The 19,541-nt window shown below is 42.8% G+C and overlaps 1 protein-coding gene across 1 annotated transcript in view; it reads left to right on the forward strand.

Annotated features, from left to right (window-relative positions):
- kmt2ca (lysine (K)-specific methyltransferase 2Ca) overlaps window positions 1–19,541 on the forward strand; it is a 233,193-nt gene that overhangs the window by 56,818 nt on the left and 156,834 nt on the right. Inside the window, 1 exon segment of the mRNA XM_070435637.1 lies at window positions 1,841–2,059. Coding sequence (XP_070291738.1) covers window positions 1,841–2,059 — 219 coding nt within the window.

Below are 19,541 nucleotides of genomic sequence, written 5' to 3' on the forward strand. Positions count from 1 at the left end.
AACGAGCAGCAAAAATAATTGAGTGCCGGGGATTGTGGGTAGCGGGGAAAAGCAGGCTGGGTAAAGAGGTCTCAGGGCCCTCGGCGGTAACCTGGCAGCTTGCAGACTGCAGGGCTGCTACTGTAATTAGTAAAGGGAGGGGGTTAGGGAGAAATGGGAAAAGGGGTGGGCTTTTTCTTTCTAGTCCCAATTAGCAGAGATTGTGCTCTCGCTAATGTACAGCACAGAGGCCCCGGCAACATGTGGAGGGAGGCAGGAAGTCACACACGCATGTACTCACATGCATACTTTTCAGTTGCTGACAAAAAAAGGCTCTGGGTGTGTTTGGTACCTGAGCACTTCAGATGGGTATACTATTAAACTGCATGGTGGTGCTGAAAATAAATAAATAGGTGACTGTAATGAAGACTGAATTCTACACTGTTAAACAGTTAACCTATACTGACAAAAATATAAACGCAACATGTAAAGTGTTCGTTTCATGAGCTGGAATTAAAGATCCCAGAGATGTTCCATACGCATAAAAAGCTTATTAGTCAAAAATGTTGTGCACAAATGTGTTTACATCCCTGTTAGTGAGCATTTCTCCTTTGCCAAGATAATCCATCCACCTGACAGGTGTGGCATATCAAGAAGCTGATTAAACAGCTGTGGACAATATAAGACCACTCTAAAATGTGTAGTTTTGTCATACAATACAACGCCACAGATGTCTCAAGCTTTGAGGGAGTGTGCAATTGGCATGCTGACTGCAGGAATGTCCACCAGAGCTGTTGCCAGATAATTGAATGTTCATTTCTCTACCATAAGCCATCTCCAACATCGTTTTAGATAATTAGGCCGTACGTCCAAACGGCCTCACAACCGCAGACCACGTGTAACCACTCCAGCCCATGACCTCCACATCTGGCTTCTTCACCTGCAGCATCGTCTGAGACCAGACAGCTGATTAAAACTCAAGAGTATTTCTGTCTTTAATTAAGCACTTTTGTCGGGAAAACGTATTCTGATTGGCTGGGCCTGGCTCCCAAGTGGGTGGGCTTGGCTCCCAAGTGGGTGGGCCTATGCCCTCTCAGTGAAATCCATAGATTACGGTATAATTTATTTATTTCAGTTGACTGATTTCCTTATATGAGCTGTAAAATCGTTGAAATTGTGTTGCGTTTATATATTTGTTCAGTATAAATGAAATCCATCTGAGATGACCCTTTTATTCTAACTGCCTACTAGGGCCATGTCTTTGTCAGTGTCTGAGTGTCTGAGTGTGTGTGTGTGTGTGTTCAGCACTATGCACAAGCAGCCAATCCCTTAATACCCGACTCAAAAATGTTGCTGTCGATCAATCGGTTAGACGGCTTTGTGGATTCTGTTAGACGGCTTCTTGGATTTGGAATAACATGCAGCATTCTCAGGGGACATCATTACCAACCTGGTTTTTCCAAAACAAATATCTGAAATATTTACTGTATCTCTGATACCTTTTTTGATTATTTTTGTTGTTGTAGCTGTCAGCATTTACCTCATGTTGGGAGTGTATCAGATTGAAAGCAATATGGCTGCGCAGGTCTCTGTATGGATGTTGTCAAACGATACTGTCTTATAGGTGTTCTAAACCAATGTTGGTATGTAGACCCCCCCACCCTGAGTTTTTTACATTTGTATTATTATTATTAACCTATCCACCACCCCCCCTCTTCGGAGGACATATCTTTTTAGTTTTTTTTTTTTACAGCCTTTCTGCTACATATATCCATTTTACATATCCATTTTATGTACATGGTACTTTTATATACAGCACACTACCTGTTTCCTAACCCCTGTTTCTCCCATGTTTCCCCAGTGAAAAGCTGTGTGCCTTCTGCTACAGTGGGGAGAAGAGTTTCCTGGGCCAGGGCGACCTGATGGTGTTCGGCCCCACGCCCGGCTACGTGCCGCTGCACATCCGCAACCGCCGCGGAAGCTCGGAGAAAGACGACGACTACCACGAGGACGACTTCCAAGATGACGACCACGACACCAAGAGCCCGGGGCAGCGCGACAGCGGGAGGGGACTTAAAAAGTAAGTTGCCTTAAATATTGACGGAACGTAGTTGTTGGGTTTATGACATCTTGGGTAACTCAGAGTTGTTGGGTTGGTTTACAATGGCCTTTCAGCTAGCAGTGGCAATTTCACACTTGTGATTTCGTTGTGATGGTGGTGTTTATGCTATCTTAACCTGGCAATGTCGATTATTTTAGCGATATTGAGTCTCTTGAATCCATGTTGAATCTCTCAAGTTCCCATTCACCAGTATTGACCCAAGAGTAGCAAGTTTTTTGGGGAAATGGTGTCAGTACGTTCTATCTAGTCTAGGATGTCATTGGGCCCTAGACACGTCTTAATTTTGAGCTGGGAGGGGAACAGAAATGGCTGCTTGACTCTGTAGACCTAATGACCGTTTTTGGGCTACTGAGACTCTTTGATTTCAACATTGGCATTGATTTTACTGGAGAGAAAATGACAGCTGAAATTATACCTGGGAAAGTGGGTCTACTTTTCTCCAGAATTGAGTGGGATGGGTGGGGGGTGGACGCACACACGTTGGCTGCTGTCCAATGTTACCAGGATGTGCTGTGTAATAACCTTGATGACCTTTGAACCCTGGTAAGTGGTCAAAACTAAACTAGTAGACGTCTAATTACAGTGCCTTCGGAAAGTATTCAGATCCCTTGACCTTTTCCACATTTTGTTACATTTAATCAATTTTAGAATAAGGCTATAATGTATTTGTTCTATCTATACACAATACCCCATAATGACAAAGCAAAAACAGGTTTTCAGAAATGTTATTTAATTTATTACAAAAAAAAAACTGAAATTAGACATTCACATAAGTATTCAGACCCTTTACTCAGTACTTTGAAGCATCTTTTGGCAGCGATTACGGCATTGAGTCTTCTTGCGTATGACGCTACAAGCTTGCCACACCTGTATTTGGGGAGTTTCTCCCATGCTTCTCTGCAGATCCTCTCAAATTTTATTGGTCACATATTTAGCAGATGTTATTACGGGTGTAGCGAAATGCTTGTGTTCCTAGCTCCAACGGTGCAGTAGTATCTAACAATGCACAACAATACACACAAATCTAAAATAATGGAATTAAGAAATATATAAATTAGATCGAGCAATGTCGTAGTGGCATTGATTAGAATATAGTATATACATATGAGATGAGTAAAGCAGTATGTAAACATTATTAAAGTGGCCAGTGATTCCAAGTCAATGTATATAGGGCAGCAGCCTCCAAGGTGCAGGGTTGCGTAACCGGGTGGAAGCTGGTTACTGATGGCTATTTAACAGTCTGATGGCCTTGAGAAAGAAGCTGTTTTTCAGTCTCTCGGTCCCAGCTTTGATGCACCAGTACTGACCTTCCCTTCTGGATGAACAGGCCATGGCTTGGGTGGTCGATGTCCTTGATGATTTTCCTGTGACATCGGGTGCTGTAGGTGTCCTGGAGGGCAGGTAGTTTACCCCCTGTAATACGTTGGGCAGACCGCACCACCCTCTGGAGAACCCTGTGGTTGCGTGCGGCACAGGTGCCGTACCAGGTGGTCACACAGCCAGACAGGATGCTCTCAATTGTGCATCTGTAAAAGTTTTAGCGGCCAAGACATTTATTCAGCCTCCTGAGGTTGAAGAGGTGCTGTTGCACCTTTTTCACCACAGTCTCTGGGTGGACCATTTCAGATCGTCAGTGATGTGTACACAGAGGAACTTGAAGCGTTACACCTTCTCCACTGCGGTCCCATCGATGTGGCTAAGGGCGTGCTCCCTCTGCTGTTTCCTGAAGTCCACGATCATCTCCTTTGTTTTGTTGACTTTGAGTGAGAGGTTATTTTTGTGGCACCACTGTCCCAGGGCCCTCCCATCCTCCCTGTAGGCTGTCTTGTCATTGTTGGTAATCAGGCCTACTACTGTTGTCGCCTGCAGACTTGATGATTAAGTTGGAGGTGAGCGTGGCCACGCAGTCATGGGTGAACAGGGAGTACAGGCGGAGGCTGAGCACGCACCCTTGTGGGGCCCCTGTGTTGAGGATCAGTGAAGTGGTGTTTCCTACCTTCACCACCTGGGGGCGGCCCTTCAGGACCCAGTTGCACATGGCAGGGTTCAGACCCAGGGCCCCGAGCTTAATGATGAGCTTGGATGGTACTATGGTGTTGCTGAGCTATAGTCAATGAACAGCATTCTTACTTGGGTATACCTCCAGATGGGATAGGGCAGRGTGGAGTGCGATTGCAACGTCTGTTGATCTATTGGAGCGGTAAGCAAATTGAAGTGTGTCTAGGGTGTCCGGGAAAGGTAGAGGTCTCTCAAAGCACTTCATGATGACAGAAGTGAGTGCTACGGGGCGATAGTCATTGAGTTCAGTTTGCTTTCTTGGGTACAGGAACAATGATGGACATCTTGAAGCAAGTGGGGACAGCAGTCTGGGATAGGGAGAGATTGAATATGTCCGTAAACACGCCAGCCAGCTGGTTTGCGCATGCTCTGAGGACGCGGCTAGGGATGCCGTCTGGGCCGGCAGCCTTGCAAAGGGTTAAAACGCTTAAATGTCTTACTCACGTGGGCCATGGAGAAGGAGAGTCCTTGGTAGCGGGCCGSGTCGGTGGCACTGTGTTATCCTCAAAGCGGACAAAGGTGATTCGTTTTCAGGCCAAAGAGTTAAATCTTGGTGTCATCAGTCCAGAGAATCTTGTTTCTCATGGTCTGAGTATTTAGGTGCCTTTTGGCAAACTCCATCGGCCTGTCGTGCCTTTTTTACTGAGGAGTTGCTTTCGTCTGGCCACTCTTCAATAAAGGCCTGAGTTGGTGGAGTGCTGCAGAGATGGTTGTCCTTCTGGAAGGTTCTCCCATCAGGTTCTTTGTGTCACGTGTGCTCCCTCTCCGGCCTCTAGGTCACCAGGCTGCTCGTTATGGTGCACACCTGTCACCATCGTTACGCTCACCTGGACTCTATCACTTCCCTGATTACCTTCCCTATATATGTCACTCCATTTGGTTACTTCCCCAGGGGTCATTGTTTCTGTGTCATGTCTGTGTGTTGTTCGTGTTTTCTTGTTTTGTATTATGTTACGTTTATTTATTAAAACACTCACTCCCTGAACTTGCTTCCCGAGTCTCAGCGCACACCGTTACACTTGGTCACCTCCCTGACGAAGGCCCTTCTCCCCCGATTGCTCAGTTTGCCCAGGCGGCCAGCTCTAGGAAGAGTCTTGATGACAAACTTCTTCCATTTAAGAATGATGGAGGCCACTTGGGGGCCTTCAATGCTGCGGAAATGTTTTTGTACACTTCCCCAGATCTGTGCCTCGACACAATCCTGTCTCGGAGTTCTACGGACAATTCCTTTGAACTCATGGCTTGGTTTTTGCTCTGACATGCACTGTCAACTGTGGGACATTTTTTATATAGATGTATGTGCCTTTCCAAATGATGTCCAATCAATTGAATTTACCAAAGGTGGACTCCAAGTTGTAGAAACATCTCAAGGATGTTCAATGGAAACAGGATGCACCTGAGCTCAATTTCGAGTCTCATAGCAAAATGCCTGAATACTTATGTAAATAAGCTATCTTTTTTATTATTAAAATAATTCCTCAGCAATCTACACACACTACCCCATAATTACAAAGTGAGAACAGGTTTTTCAAAATGTTTGCAAATGTGTATGTATGTATGTATGTGTGTGTGTGTGTGTGTGTGTGTGTGTGTGTGTGTGTGTGTGTATATACATATATATCACACACACACACACACACGTTTGTATATATAATATTGTGTGTAGATTGCTGAGGAATTATTTTAATTTAATACATTTTAGAATAAGGTCAAGAGGTCTGAGTCAAGAGGTCTGAGTACTTTCCGAAGGTACTGTATATGCGATGCAGTGTAATCGATTTGGATGGTCAAACGCTGGCATTGCTACATAGGGGGACTGAGTTTCGCGTCGACCCCCTTGCTGGGTTCCTTCGCACGCTGTCCCATACAGACTTGTCAGTGTGTGTTCGTTGATGTGGTTGTTTTTTTTCCATGCATCATGGAGATGTTGATTTCATCATGATTATATGGTAGAAGCATCACTCTTGTGAGCATGTCACACGTGAGCATGCACGTGTACCTTGCAAAAGTATTCTGAGCACTTGGATTTCACATTTTATTGTTGCAAAGTGGGATTAAAATGGATTTTTGTCAACAATCTACACAAAATACTCTGTCAAAGTGGAAGAATATACAGTACCAGTCAAAAGTTTGGACACTTTCTCATTCAAGGGTTTCCTTAATTTTTKTTATTTTCTACATTGTAGAATAATAGTGAAGACATCAACTATGAAATAACGCATATGTAGTAACCAAAAGTGTGAAACAAACCAAATATATTTTAGATTTGAGATTCTATAAAGTAACCACCCTTTGCCTTGATGACAGCTTTGCGCACTCTTGGCATTCTCTCAACCAGCTTCATGAGGTAGTCACCTGGAGTGCATTTCAATTAACAGGTGTGCCTTGTTGGAATTTCTTTCCTTAATGCTTTTGAGCCAATCAGTTGTGATGTGTGGTATACAGAAGATGGCCTTATTTGGTAAAAGACCATGTCCATATGGCAAGAATGGCTCAAATAAGCAAAGCGAAACGACAGTCCATTACTTTAAGACATGAAGGTCAGTCAATACGGAACATTTCAAGAACTTAGAAAGTTTCTTCAAGTGCAGTTGCAAAAAACAACATTCGCTATGATGAAACTGACTCTCATGAGGACCGCCACAGGAAAGGAAGACCCAGAGCTACCTCTGATGCAGAGGAGAAGTTCATTAGAGTTACCAGCCTCGGAAATTACAGCCCAAATAAATGCTTGAATTCAAATAACAGACATCTCTCAACATCAAAACTGCGTGAATCAGGCCTTCGTGGTCAAATTGCTGCAAAGAATACACTACTAAAGGACACCAATAAGAAGAAGAGACTTGCTTGGGCCAAGAAACATGAGCAATGGACATTAGACCGGTGGAAATCTGACCTTTGGTCTGATGAGTCCAAATTTGAGATTTTTGCTTTCCAAGTAGGTAACGGTAATCTCCGCATGTGTGGTTCCCACCGTGACGCGTGAAGGAGGTGTGTGGTGGTGCTTTGCTGGTGACCTGTTGGTGATTGTATTAGAATTCAAGGCACACTTAACCAGCATGGCTACCACAGCATTCTGCAGCGTTCCAGGTGAAGCTGGTTGAGAGTTGCCAAATGTGCAAAGATGTCATCAATGCAAAGGATGGCTACTTGAAGAATCTCAAATATATTAGATTTTCACTTTTTTGAGTACTATATGATTCCATTTGTGTTATTCATAGTTTTGATGTCTTCACTATTATTCTACAGTGTAGAAAATAGTAAAATAAACAAAAATCACGAATGAGTAGGTGTCAACTTTTGACTGGTAGTTTGTCATTGTGTGTGTGTATGTATGTATAGAGACAAAGTAGAGTTACAATTCAACGGCACAGACACGAGGTATGTGCAGGGTCACAGTCAATCACGGATTAAAAAAAAGAAAACCAGCCCCGTCGCGACACAGGATGTCTTGCTCCCAGACAGACAAATAACTTCTTTGCTCGCTTTGAGGACAATACAGTGCACTGACGCCCCGCTACACAAAACCTGCAGACTCTCCTTCACTGCAGCCGACGTGAGTAAAACATTTAAACGTGTTAACCCTCGCAAGGCTGCAGGCCCAGACGGCATCCCAGCCGCGTCCTCAGAGCATGCGCAGACCAGCTGGCTGGTGTGTTTACGGACATATTCAATCCAGCCTTATCCCAGTCTGCTGTCCCCACATGCTTCAAGAGGGCCACCATTGTTCCTGTTCCATGAAATCAAAGGTAACTGAGCTAAACGACTACCGCCCCGTAGCACACTTCTGTCATCATGAAGTGCTTGAGAGACTAGTCAAGGACTATCACCTCTCACCCTACTAGACACCCTAGACCTACTCCAATTTGCTTATCGCCCAATAGGTCCACAGAACAACATAATCGCAACCACACTGCACACTGCCCTAACCCATCTGGACAAGAGGAATACCTACGTGAGAAGCTGTTCATCGACTACAGCTCAGCATTTAACACCATAGTACCTCCAAACTCGTCATCAAGCTCGACCCTGGGTCTCGACCCGGCCTCGTGCCACTGTACTGGGACTTCCTGACGGGCGCCCCAGGTGGTGAGAGTAGGTAACACACATTTCCACCGCTGATCCCTCACACTGGGGCTCACAAGGCGTGCGTTCTGAGCCCTCTCCTGTACTCCCTGTTCACCCACGACTGCGGTGCCATGCACCGCTCCAACTCAATCATCAAGTTCGGCGGACACTACAGTGGTAGGCTTGATTCCACAAAACGACGAGACAGCTACAGGGAGGAGGGAGGGCCCTCGCGAGGGCCTTCAGGAAACAGCAGAGGGAGCACCCTATCACACAATCGACGGGACACAAGTAGTGGAGAGGGGAGTACGTTTTAAGGTCCTCGGCGTACACATCACGGACACCTGAATTGGTCCACCCACACGACAGCCATGGTGAGAAGGCGCAGAAGCGCCTCTTCAACCTCAGGAGGCTGAAGAAATTCGGCTTGTCACCAGAAGCACCTAACAACTTTTACAGATGCAACAATCAGAAGCATCTGTCGGGCTGTTCACCGCCTGGTACGGCAACTTCTCCGCCCACAACCGTAAGGCTTCCAGAGGGTAGTAGTGGTCTGCACAAACGCATCACCGGGGGCAAACTACTGCCCTCCAGGACACCTACACCACCCGATATCACAGGAAGCCATAAAGATCATCAAGGAGATCAAACCAACCGAGACTGCCTGTTCTACACCCGTATATCTCCAGAAGGCGGGTCAGTACAGGTGCAATCAAAGCAGGGACGCCGAGAGACTGAAAAAACAGCTTCTATCTCAAGGCCATCAGACTGTTAACAGCACCACTAATTGAGCTGGCTGTGCCAACATACTGCTCAACTCCAGCCACTTTAAATAATGGGAATTGCCATGTAAAACAAGTAGTCCACTAGCCACTGTAAACAATGCCACTTAATATAATGTTTACATACCCTACATTACTCATCTCATATGTATATACTGTACTCTATACCATCTACTGCATCTTGCCATCTTTATATAATACATGTATCACTAGCCACTTTAAACTATGCCACTTTTATGTTTACATACCCTACATTACTCATCTCATGTATATACTGTACTTGATACCATCTACTGCATCTTGCCTATGCCGTTCTGTACCATCACTCATTCATATATCTTTATGTACATATTCTTTATCCCTTTACACTTGTGTGTATAAGGTAGTAGTTGTGGAATTGTTAGGTTAGATTACTCGTTGGTTACTACTGCATTGTCGGAACTAGAAGCACAAGCATTTCGCTACACTCGCATTAACATCTGCTAACCATGTGTGTATGTGACAAACAAAATTTGATTTGATTATGTATATATATATATTTTTTTGTTTGTTGATACTGTAAATTAAAAGGTATAACTAAAATMTAAGTATTCAGCCCCTTTTAGGTTCTAAATTCGTTCAGGAGTAAAATTTTGTTTAACAAATCATGTAATGAGAAAAGTAATGAGGTACATTATTTTTTTTTACAACAAATCAGACATTGAATATCTCTTTAAGCATGGTCAAGTTAATAATTATGCTGTGGATTATGTATTCAATCACCCACACACATCAAACATAGTTGTTCTTCTGAGCTGCAGGACAGGAATGAAATTGCTCAGGGATGTTACGGCGAGGCCATTGGTGATTTTAAAACGGCTATAGAGTTCAATGTCTGTGATGGTAGAAAACTGAGGTTGGATCAACATTGTAGTGACTCCACAAAAATGACCTAAATGACAGAGTGAAAAGAAGAGAACAATTTTACAAAATATCAAATATTCGAAAACATGCATCTTGTATGCAACAAGGCACTAAAGTAATACTGCAACAACACAACAGACACAGCAATTTTGGCTTAAATACAATGTTTGGGGCAAATCCAACACATCATTGAGTAACTGCCTCCTGATTTTCAAGCATAGTGGTGGCTGCATCATGGTATGGGTGTGCTTGACATTAGCCAAACTGGGGCTAGTTTTTCAGGATAAAAATAAATGGGATGCAGCTAAGCACAGGCAAAATCCTAGAGGAAAACCTGCTTCAGTCTGCTTTACACCAGAGACTGGTAGAGGAATTCACTTTTCAGCAGGACAATAACCTACAACATAGGGACAAATCTACACTGGAGTTGCTAACCAAGAAGACAGTGAATGTTCCTGAGTGGCGAAGTTAGTTATATCTGATTGAATATCTATGGCAAGACTTGAATTGCTGTCTAGCCCTTATCCCCAACATCTTGACAGAGCTTGAACAGTTTTAAAAGAATAATGGGCAAATATTGCACGATCCAGGTGTGCAAACTAGGGTTGGGCGATATATCAAATTAAGTTGATTAATTTGTTTTTGCGCCATATTCCAAATGCGACAAGTTTAGGTTAAAAATAAGTGCAGAGAAACGCATTGGGCTTATTTTGGCGAGAGTGAAACCTCTCGTTTCGCCTCTTTCTCCCATGCCCCTCCCACTCACAACCTTAAAGATGAGACATCACTTCTTCCTCTCTGACATCCGGTTTCAACACACTATTTGAGGTTTGGCCCAACTGAATGGGTCATGTGGACAACGTAACACATGGGGACCATTATTTTACTGTAATAGAGAAGTTAACCTTTGAACCATACCCCCGTATATGTTTAAACTCTTCAAATGTTGAGCAGACCAGACACTACTAAAATGACTGCACCAATGAACTTTCATTCTGGAAAAGTAATACTCAGTTTGTCGCGTGAGCTTTACTGTCCACGTGTCGCTAGAAGCATTTTTGTCAAATAAAGATTGTTATACTAGCTGTTTATTCTGTGTTTTATAAACATGCAATTTGCATAAAACCTTTAAGGAATTTACGACACATTTTCATTCTGAGAAATAAGGTAGGCCGCTTGATTTCAACATCTGAACAAAGTTGACAGGCTTGCATGCTGTTCAAACAGTTGGAGGCGGACAGAACAATTCAAGTGTTTTGCCTTGTTAGCTGAATTCGGAGCTTGTGAAATTTGACCTAGATCCAAGTTGGCTAAACTTGAAATAAAAATATTAGCTGGCTACTCACTAGCACTTGGGCATGTGAGATTGTTCATGAGACCAATGTTCATTTTCTATAGTGCCAGCTACATTATTAGTGAATGTGCATGGTTCTGGTTAAATTTAACAAAAAGGCAATTTTTATAGACTGACCTGAAAGCCAGATCAGTGATTATTGCAAAWAAATCACGTACAACTATTTTGATAAAATAATTCWATTATTAGTGGGTCTTATGGTTGTGGAAGGCGTATATTCAGCCAAGGTATAATTTCACAAGCTTTGAATTCATTAGCTTATTGCTGACTGTTTTTTAAATACAGTGTATTTGACCTTTTAATTGTACAACAAAGCTTATTTAGAGAGAACATTTAAAAAATGTAGATATATATCATGGATCGCCCATAAGTTTGAATTTTTTTTTTATTGATTTGGGGAGCTGAATACTTATGCAATGACTATTTTAGTTAACTTCTATTAAACTTAAAATAATGTTAATTCCTCTTCCACTTTGACAGAGTATTTTGTGTAGATTTGTTGACAAAAAGTTATTAAATCAATATGAATCCCACCCTGTAACACAATAAAAGGTGATGAAATCAGAGGTCTGAATACTTTTGCAAGGCACTACCTACCTCTTGGTGATGGAATGTGATTTGTAAATGGTAAATAAATAGTAAGCATATTTGTTAGGTTTAAAGATTGAATACTTCTCCCAGACTCCCACCAGAGAAGCTGCTGGACCTAAATAAGTGAAATAATTACTCAAATATTCTTCAGGGTCATATTTATTAGGCACCAAACAGAAGAAAACTGACTTAAACAGTGAGGGATTATTTGAACTAGTCCAATAAGAAGTGCAATTGTTTGCCTTGCAAAACCTTTTGCCACGGTGTACTCTAATGAATATTACCCAGGGCTTTGTCGCTCACTGGCTGGAAACAGATTAACCCCTGTGTCCAAGTTTCTCCATCAAACAAAATGAGTGTTCTCCCCTATTATGCATTGTTTGAGGCATGGAGAGCGAGGGAAAGAGAGGGAGGAAGAGAGCTAGAGTACCGTGACCCAAATAAATAAGCGCATGCTAATGAACCCAGGCACTAGAATTCAATTTGGGTCAATTAATGTGGTGCCCAATGATTAGTCACTTGATGMAGGGGTAGAGGAGAGAAATCCATGAAGGAAAAGCGAGGATTTCACTGGCAGGCCCTACCAGCTTCTCCAGCCCTGGCCTATGTTTGTTCTGTCTATGTTCTCTCTGTTCTCTTTGTCGCTGTTGTCTCAATTCAATTTCAATTCAATGTATGTCTTTCTGATCTCTCTCTGTCGCCCTTCTCTRTGTCGCGCTTTGTCATCTCTCCCTGTCAAGTTCTCTTCTCTCTGTCGCGCTTCGTCATCTCTCCTTGTCAAGTTCTCTTCTCTCTGTCGCGCTTCGTCCTGTCTCCTTGGGGGGGGGGTTTGGGGTTTCAAGGGGTTTTTTGTTTTTCTTCTCTTCTGTCCGCGCTTCGTCCTGTCTCCTTGTCAAGTTCTCTCTCTCTGTCGCGGCTTCGTCCTGTCTCCTTGTCAAGTTCTCTTCTCTCTGTCGGCTTCGACCTTCTCTCCCTGTCAAGTTCTCTTCTCTCTGTCGCGCTTCGACTCTCTCCCTGTCAAGTTCTCTTCTCTCTCTGTCGCGCTTCGTCCTCGTTCTCCCTGTCAATTTCTCTTCTCTCTGTGCGCTTCGTCCTCTCTCCCTGTCAAGTTCTCTTCTCTCTGTCGCGCTTCGTCCTCTCTCCCTGTCAAGTTCTCTTCTCTCTGTCGCGCTTGCGTCCTCTCTCCCTGTCAAGTTCTCTTCTCTCTTGTCGCGCTTCGTCCTCTCTCCCTGTCAAGTTCTTCGTCTCTCTGTCGCGCTTCGTCCTCTCTCCCTGTCAAGTTCTTCTCTCTCCTGTCGCGCTTCGTCCTCTCTCCCTGTCAAGTTCTCTTCTCTCTGTCGGCGCTTCGTCCTCTCTCCCTGTCAAGTTCTCTTCTCTCTGTCGCGCTTTCGTCCTCTCTCCTGTCAAGTTTCTTCTCTCTGTCGCGCTTCGTCCTCTCTCCCTGTAAGTCTCTTCTCTCTGTCGCGCTTCGTCCTCTCTCCCTGTCAAGTTCCGTCTCTCTGTCGCGCTTCGTCCTCTCTCCCTGTCAAGTTCTCGTCTCTCTGTCGCGCTTCGTCCTCTTCCCTGTCAAGTTCTCTTCTCTCTGTCACCTCTCCGCTCACTCATGCTGTCGCTATTTCCTTGCTAGTTTTGCTCTTTTCCCATGTTTTTCTTTCTTTCCATGTTTATTTCTCGCTCTCTGTTCTCGTTCTCTGTTGCTGCCCCTCTGTCTCGAAATTCAGTGGGCTTTATTGGCATGGCAAACATATGTTTACATTGCCAAAGCAAGTGAAATTGACAAGAAACAAAAGGGAAAATAAACAATCAAATTACACTCACAAAAGTAAAAAAATATAGAACATTTCAAATAAAATCACATTTATTTATATAGCCCTTCTAAGATCAGCTGATATTCAAAGTGCTGTACAGAAACCCAGCCTAAAACCCCAAACAGCAAGCAATGCAGGTGTGGAAGCAAGGTGGCTAGGAAACAACCCTAGAAAGGCCAAAACCTAGGAAGAAACCTAGAGAGGAACCAGGCTATGAGGGGTGGTCAGTCCTCTTCTGGATGTGCCGGGTGGAGATTATAACAGAACATGGCAAGATGTTCAAATGTTCATAAATGACCAGCATGGTCAAATAATAATAATCACAGTAGTTGTCGAGGGTGCAACAGGTCAGCACCTCAGGAGTAAATGTCAATGGCTTTTCATAGTCGATCATTGAGAGTATCTCTACCGCTACTGCTGTCTCTAGAGATTTGAAAACAGAAGGTCTGGGACAGGTAGCACGTCCGGTGAACAGGTCAGGGTTCATAGCCGCAGGCAGAACAGTTGAAACTGGAGCAGCAGCACGGCCAGGTGGACTGCGGACAGCAAGGAGTCATCATGCCAGGTAGTTCTGTGGCATGGTCCTAGGGCCCAGGTCCTCCGAGAAAAAGAAAGAAAGAGAGAATTAGAGAGAGCATACTTAAATTCACACAGGACACCAGATAAGACAGGAGAAATACTCCAGATATAACAGACTGACCCTAGCCCCCCGACACATAAACTACTGCAGCATAAATACTGGAGGCTGAGACAGGAGGGGTCAGGAGACACTGTGGCCCCATCCGATGATACCCCGGACAGGGCCAAACAGGCAGGATATAACCCCACCCACTTTGCCGAAGCACAGCCCCCACACCACTAGAGAGATATCTTCAACCACCCAACCTTACCATCCTGAGACAAGGCCGAGTATAGCCCACAAAGATCTCCGCCACGGCACAACCCAAGGGGGGGGGGGGTGCGCCAACCCAGACAGGAAGACCATTTTAGCGACTCAACCCACTCAAGTGACGCACCCCTCTTAGGGACGGCATGGAAAAGCACCAGTAAGCCAGTGACTCAGCCCCTGTAATAGGGTTAGAGGCAGAGAATCCCAGTGGAGAGAGGGGAACCGGCCAGGCAGAAACAGCAAGGGCAGTTCGTTGCTCCAGTGCCTTTCCGTTCACCTTCACACTCCTGGGCCAGACTACACTCAATCATAGGACCTACTGAAGAGATGAGTCTTCTATAAAGACTTAAAGGTTGAGACCGAGTCTGCGTCTCTCACATGGGTAGGCAAGACCATCCCATAAAAATGGAGCTCTATATATAGGAAGAAGCCCTGCCTCCAGCTGTTTGCTTAGAAATTCMAGGGACAATTAGGAGGCCTGCGTCTTGTGACCGTAGCGTACGTGTAGGTATGTACGGCAGGACCAAATCGGAAAGATGGGTAGGAGCAAGCCCATGTAATGCTTTGTAAGTTAGCAGTAAAACCTTGAAATCAGCCCTTGCCTTAACATGAAGCCAGTGTAGAGAGGCTAGCAATAGTAATATGATCACATTTTTGGGTTCTTGTCAGGATTCTAGCAGCCGTGTTTAGCACTAACTGAAGTTTATTTAGTGCTTTATCCGGGTAGCCGGAAAGTAGAGCATTGCAGTAGTCTAACGTAGAAGTAACAAAAGCATGGATWAATTTTTCTGCATCATTTTTGGGCAGAAAATGTCTGATTTTTGCAATGTTACGTAGATCGAAAAAAGCTTTTAGTGAGTCTAGTGTTTTAGTGAGTCCTCCAGATCAGAGGCAGTAGATGACCAGGGATGTTCTCTTGACAAGTGCGTGAATTGGACCATTTTCCTGTCCTGCTAAGCATTCAAAATGTAACGAGTACTTTTAGGTGTCAGGGAAAATGTATGGAGTAAAAAGTGCATGCATTTCTTTAGGAATGTAGTGAAYTAAAAGTAACAGTTGTCAAAAATATTAAAGTACAGATACCCCCAAAAATACTTAAGTAGTACTTGAAAGTATTTTTACTTAAGTACTTTACACCACTGCTCAATTGAGATAATTCCCACACTGCCACGTAGGGCTGCATGATATGGGCAAATAATCTAGCACTTATTTTCAACCAAATGTTGCAATTGCCATTTGACTTGCGAATTAGAGCAGAACTGTTGGAGTCATGGAAATAGAATGACTATTCTAATTCTATAGTTAGAATATATGGGCACTTTGAATACAGTGTTGTTTGAGATGACAATTAATTAAAATGCCAGGGAGGAGTTATTGTAACAGCGTAGGAACTAAAGTGTTTCCTATGGGAGCCTATTAGCTTTGGCTACATAGCATGTTTTCTCTTGGCAACTTCATGTAGCTAACATATTCTTGCTTTGCATATTCGTCTTTGATTTAGAAGATACTGTTGCACAAATAACATGCTGATTTAGGTCTATACCATCAGTGATGTTATCCAGCTGTATTGGCTAGCTACGTTTGCTCTTACTCAGTACATTTATTAGCTAGCTAGCTATTAGCGCCTAACAATTAGCATCTCACAAGATTTAGGCCAACTGGCTAAAAAAAAGACAAACGACCTGTTTCCTGATGTAAGAAACAAACTAATAGTGTCATTATAGAAGGCTAGTGGATTTATATTAAGAAGCAAAATGAAAACAGCATTGTTGTCATCAACAATGTTGCATGTGCTGCATTGACCAGGCAGACTGAACGTAAGTGTTACGTGGTTGAGGKACATCAAATGCGCTTCTTGAGTGACGGGGGCGTGGCTACGGTCTGAGAAAGAGTGGAGAGAGAGAGAGATGACTCAGGTAATTGACATTACACATGGCGTATCACATTTAACAAACCAAACATTCAAATACCGTTATAGTAMGTAAAATAAAAACCCAAACCGGTCCCTGCATCAATATAGGTATATCATGAAATACGGTATACCGCCCAGCCCTAATTTACAATGGTGTTTGACCACCACTAGTTGCCCTTTTCTTATGGCAACGGTCACAAATCTGTCTGCGGTGGTGGAACACTGTGTTATTTRACCTAATATATAGATACAGTGCCTTGCAAAGGTATTCGAGCACCCTTGGCGTTTTTCCTGTTTTGTTGCATTACAACCTGTCATTTAAATTYATTTTTATTTGGATTTCATGTAATATACACAAAATAGTCTTCTACTTGGTCACAATCCCGGATCCGGGAGCACCCTCAWKAGTAAAAAAGCTGACTAGCATAGCCTAGCATAGCGCCACAAGTAAATACTAGCATCTAAATATCATGAAATCACAAGTCCAGGACACCAGATGAAAGATACACATCTTGTGAATCCAGCCATAATTTCCGATTTTTAAAATGTTTTACAGGGAAAACACTATGTATTTCTATTAGCTAACCACGATAGCAAAAGACCCAACCGCATATTTTCACCATTTTTTTACTGCATAGGTAGCTATCACAAATTCGACCAATAAAGATATAAATTGTCACTAACCAAGAAACAACTTCATCAGATGACAGTCTGATAACAGATTTATTGTATAGCATATGTTTTGTTCGAAAAATGTGCATATTTCAGGTATAAATCATAGTTTTACATTGCAGTAGTCCTCACCAAAGCAGCTAGAATAACTACAGAAACAATGTGAAATACCTAAATACTCATGATAAACATTTATGAAAAATACACGGTGTACAGCAAATGAAAGACAAACATCTTGTGAATCCAGCCAATATTATAATTTTTTAAGTGTTTTACAGCGAAAACACAATATAGGCATTATATTAGCTTACTACAATAGCCTACCACACAGCCGCATTCATTCAAGACACGTTAGCGATAGCGAATAAACCAGCAAAAGATATTAACTTTTTTCACTAACCTTCTCAAACTTCATCAGATGACAGTCCTATAACATCATATTACACAATACATATATGGTTTTGTTCGAGAAATGTGCCTATTTGCGGCACAAATCGTGGTTGAACAATGTGAATACGTAGTGAAAATGCAGAAATATTGTCCGGAGAAATCTTGGAGAGGCACCTATTCTAATCAAATAACTAATCATAAGCTTTACTAAAAAATACATGTTGGACAGCAAATTAAAGATACACTAGTTCTTAATGCAACCGCTGTGTTAGATTTTTAAAATGAACTTTAGTACGACTTACAGCTTATGTTATAGCGATACAGCACCCKAAATCAGCGCCCAAATTACGTCTAAACATTTTCGACAGAAATACGAAAAAACATCATAAATCGTTCCTACTATTTGAGGAGCTTCCATCAGAATATTGTACAAGTTGTCCTTTGTCCAGAATAATCGTTGTTCGGTTGTAGAATGTCGTCTTCATCTGTAGAACGCTAGCCAACGRTAGCCATGCGGCACAGAAGTGTCCAAATCCCCAGAACGCATCACAAAGAAAATACTGAAAATCAGTATAAACTTATATAAACTGATATAAGTCGGTTTAATATAACTAGTTGATGATGTTTTTAACACATATATCACATAAAATCAGAGCCGAATATATCTAAGGCCTATAACGACAGCTTTTCAGAACGCAATCCAGGTGACCGATTTGCGCCATGGTGAAGAAATGAAAGAGTGGTCGCGTCATTCCAACAGGTCTTATTCGGCCTCAGATAGAGCTATACACCCCATTCCAATTCTCACTGCCTACTGACATCTAGGGGAAGGCGTATGCAGTGCATGTAGACCCATAGATTCCATGCAAATTAATAAACTGACCCTGGAACAGAGCCCTCGATTTCAGATTTCTCACTTCCTGACAGGAAGTTTGCTGCAAAATGAGTTCTGTTTTACTCACAGATATAATTCAAACAGTTTTAGAACCTAGAGAGTGTTTTCTATCCAATAGTAATAATAATATGCATATTGTACGAGCAAGAATTGAGTACGAGGCAGTTTKATTTGGGAACGATTTTTTACAAAGTGAGAACAGCGCCCCCCTATTGAGAAAAGGTTGTGAAATGAAAAAAATGACTTATTTCGAAAAAAAATCAAAAATATGTTATGCGTGCATACAGTTGAAGTCAGAAGTTTACATACACCTCAGCCAAACACATTTAAACTCAGTTTTTGACAATTCCTGACATTTAATTCAAGTTAATAGTCCCTCTCTCGTCAGTTAGGATCACCACTTTACTTTAAGAATGTGAAATGTCAGAATAATAGTAGAGAGAATGATTTATTTCAGCTTTTATTTCTTTCATCACGTTCCCATTGGGTTAGAAGTTTACTACATACACTAAATTAGTATTTGGTAGCATTGCCTTTAAATTGTTTAACAAAGGTCAAATGTTTCGGGTAGCCTTCCAAAAGCTTCCCACGATAAGTTGGGTGAATTTTGGCCCATTCCTCCTGACAGAGCTGGTGTAACTGAGTCTGGTTTGTAGGCCTCCTTGATCGCACACGCTTTTTCAGTTCTACCTACAAATCTTCTGTAGGATTGAGGTCAGGGCTTTGTGATGGCCACTCCAATACCTTGACTTTGTTGTCCTTAAGCCATTTTGCCACAACTTTGGAAGTATGCTTGGGGTCATTGTCCATTTGGAAGACCCATTTGCGACCAAGCTTTAACTTCCTGACTGATGTCTTGAGATGTTGCAATATATCCACAGAATTTTCCTACCTCATGATTCCATTTATTTTGTGAAGTGCACCAGTCCCTCCTGCAGCAAAGCACCCCCACAACATGATGCTCCACCCCCGTACTTCACGTTTGGGATGGTGTTCTTCGGCTTGCAAGCGTCCCCCTTTTATCTCCAAACATAACAATGGTCATTATGGCCAAACAGTTCTATTTTTGTTTCATCAGACCAGAGGACATTTCTCCAAAAGTACGAACTTTGTCCTTA

The sequence above is a fragment of the Salvelinus sp. IW2-2015 genome, linkage group LG27, assembly GCF_002910315.2.
Source record: "Salvelinus sp. IW2-2015 linkage group LG27, ASM291031v2, whole genome shotgun sequence".
Taxonomy (NCBI): Eukaryota; Metazoa; Chordata; class Actinopteri; order Salmoniformes; family Salmonidae; genus Salvelinus; species Salvelinus sp. IW2-2015.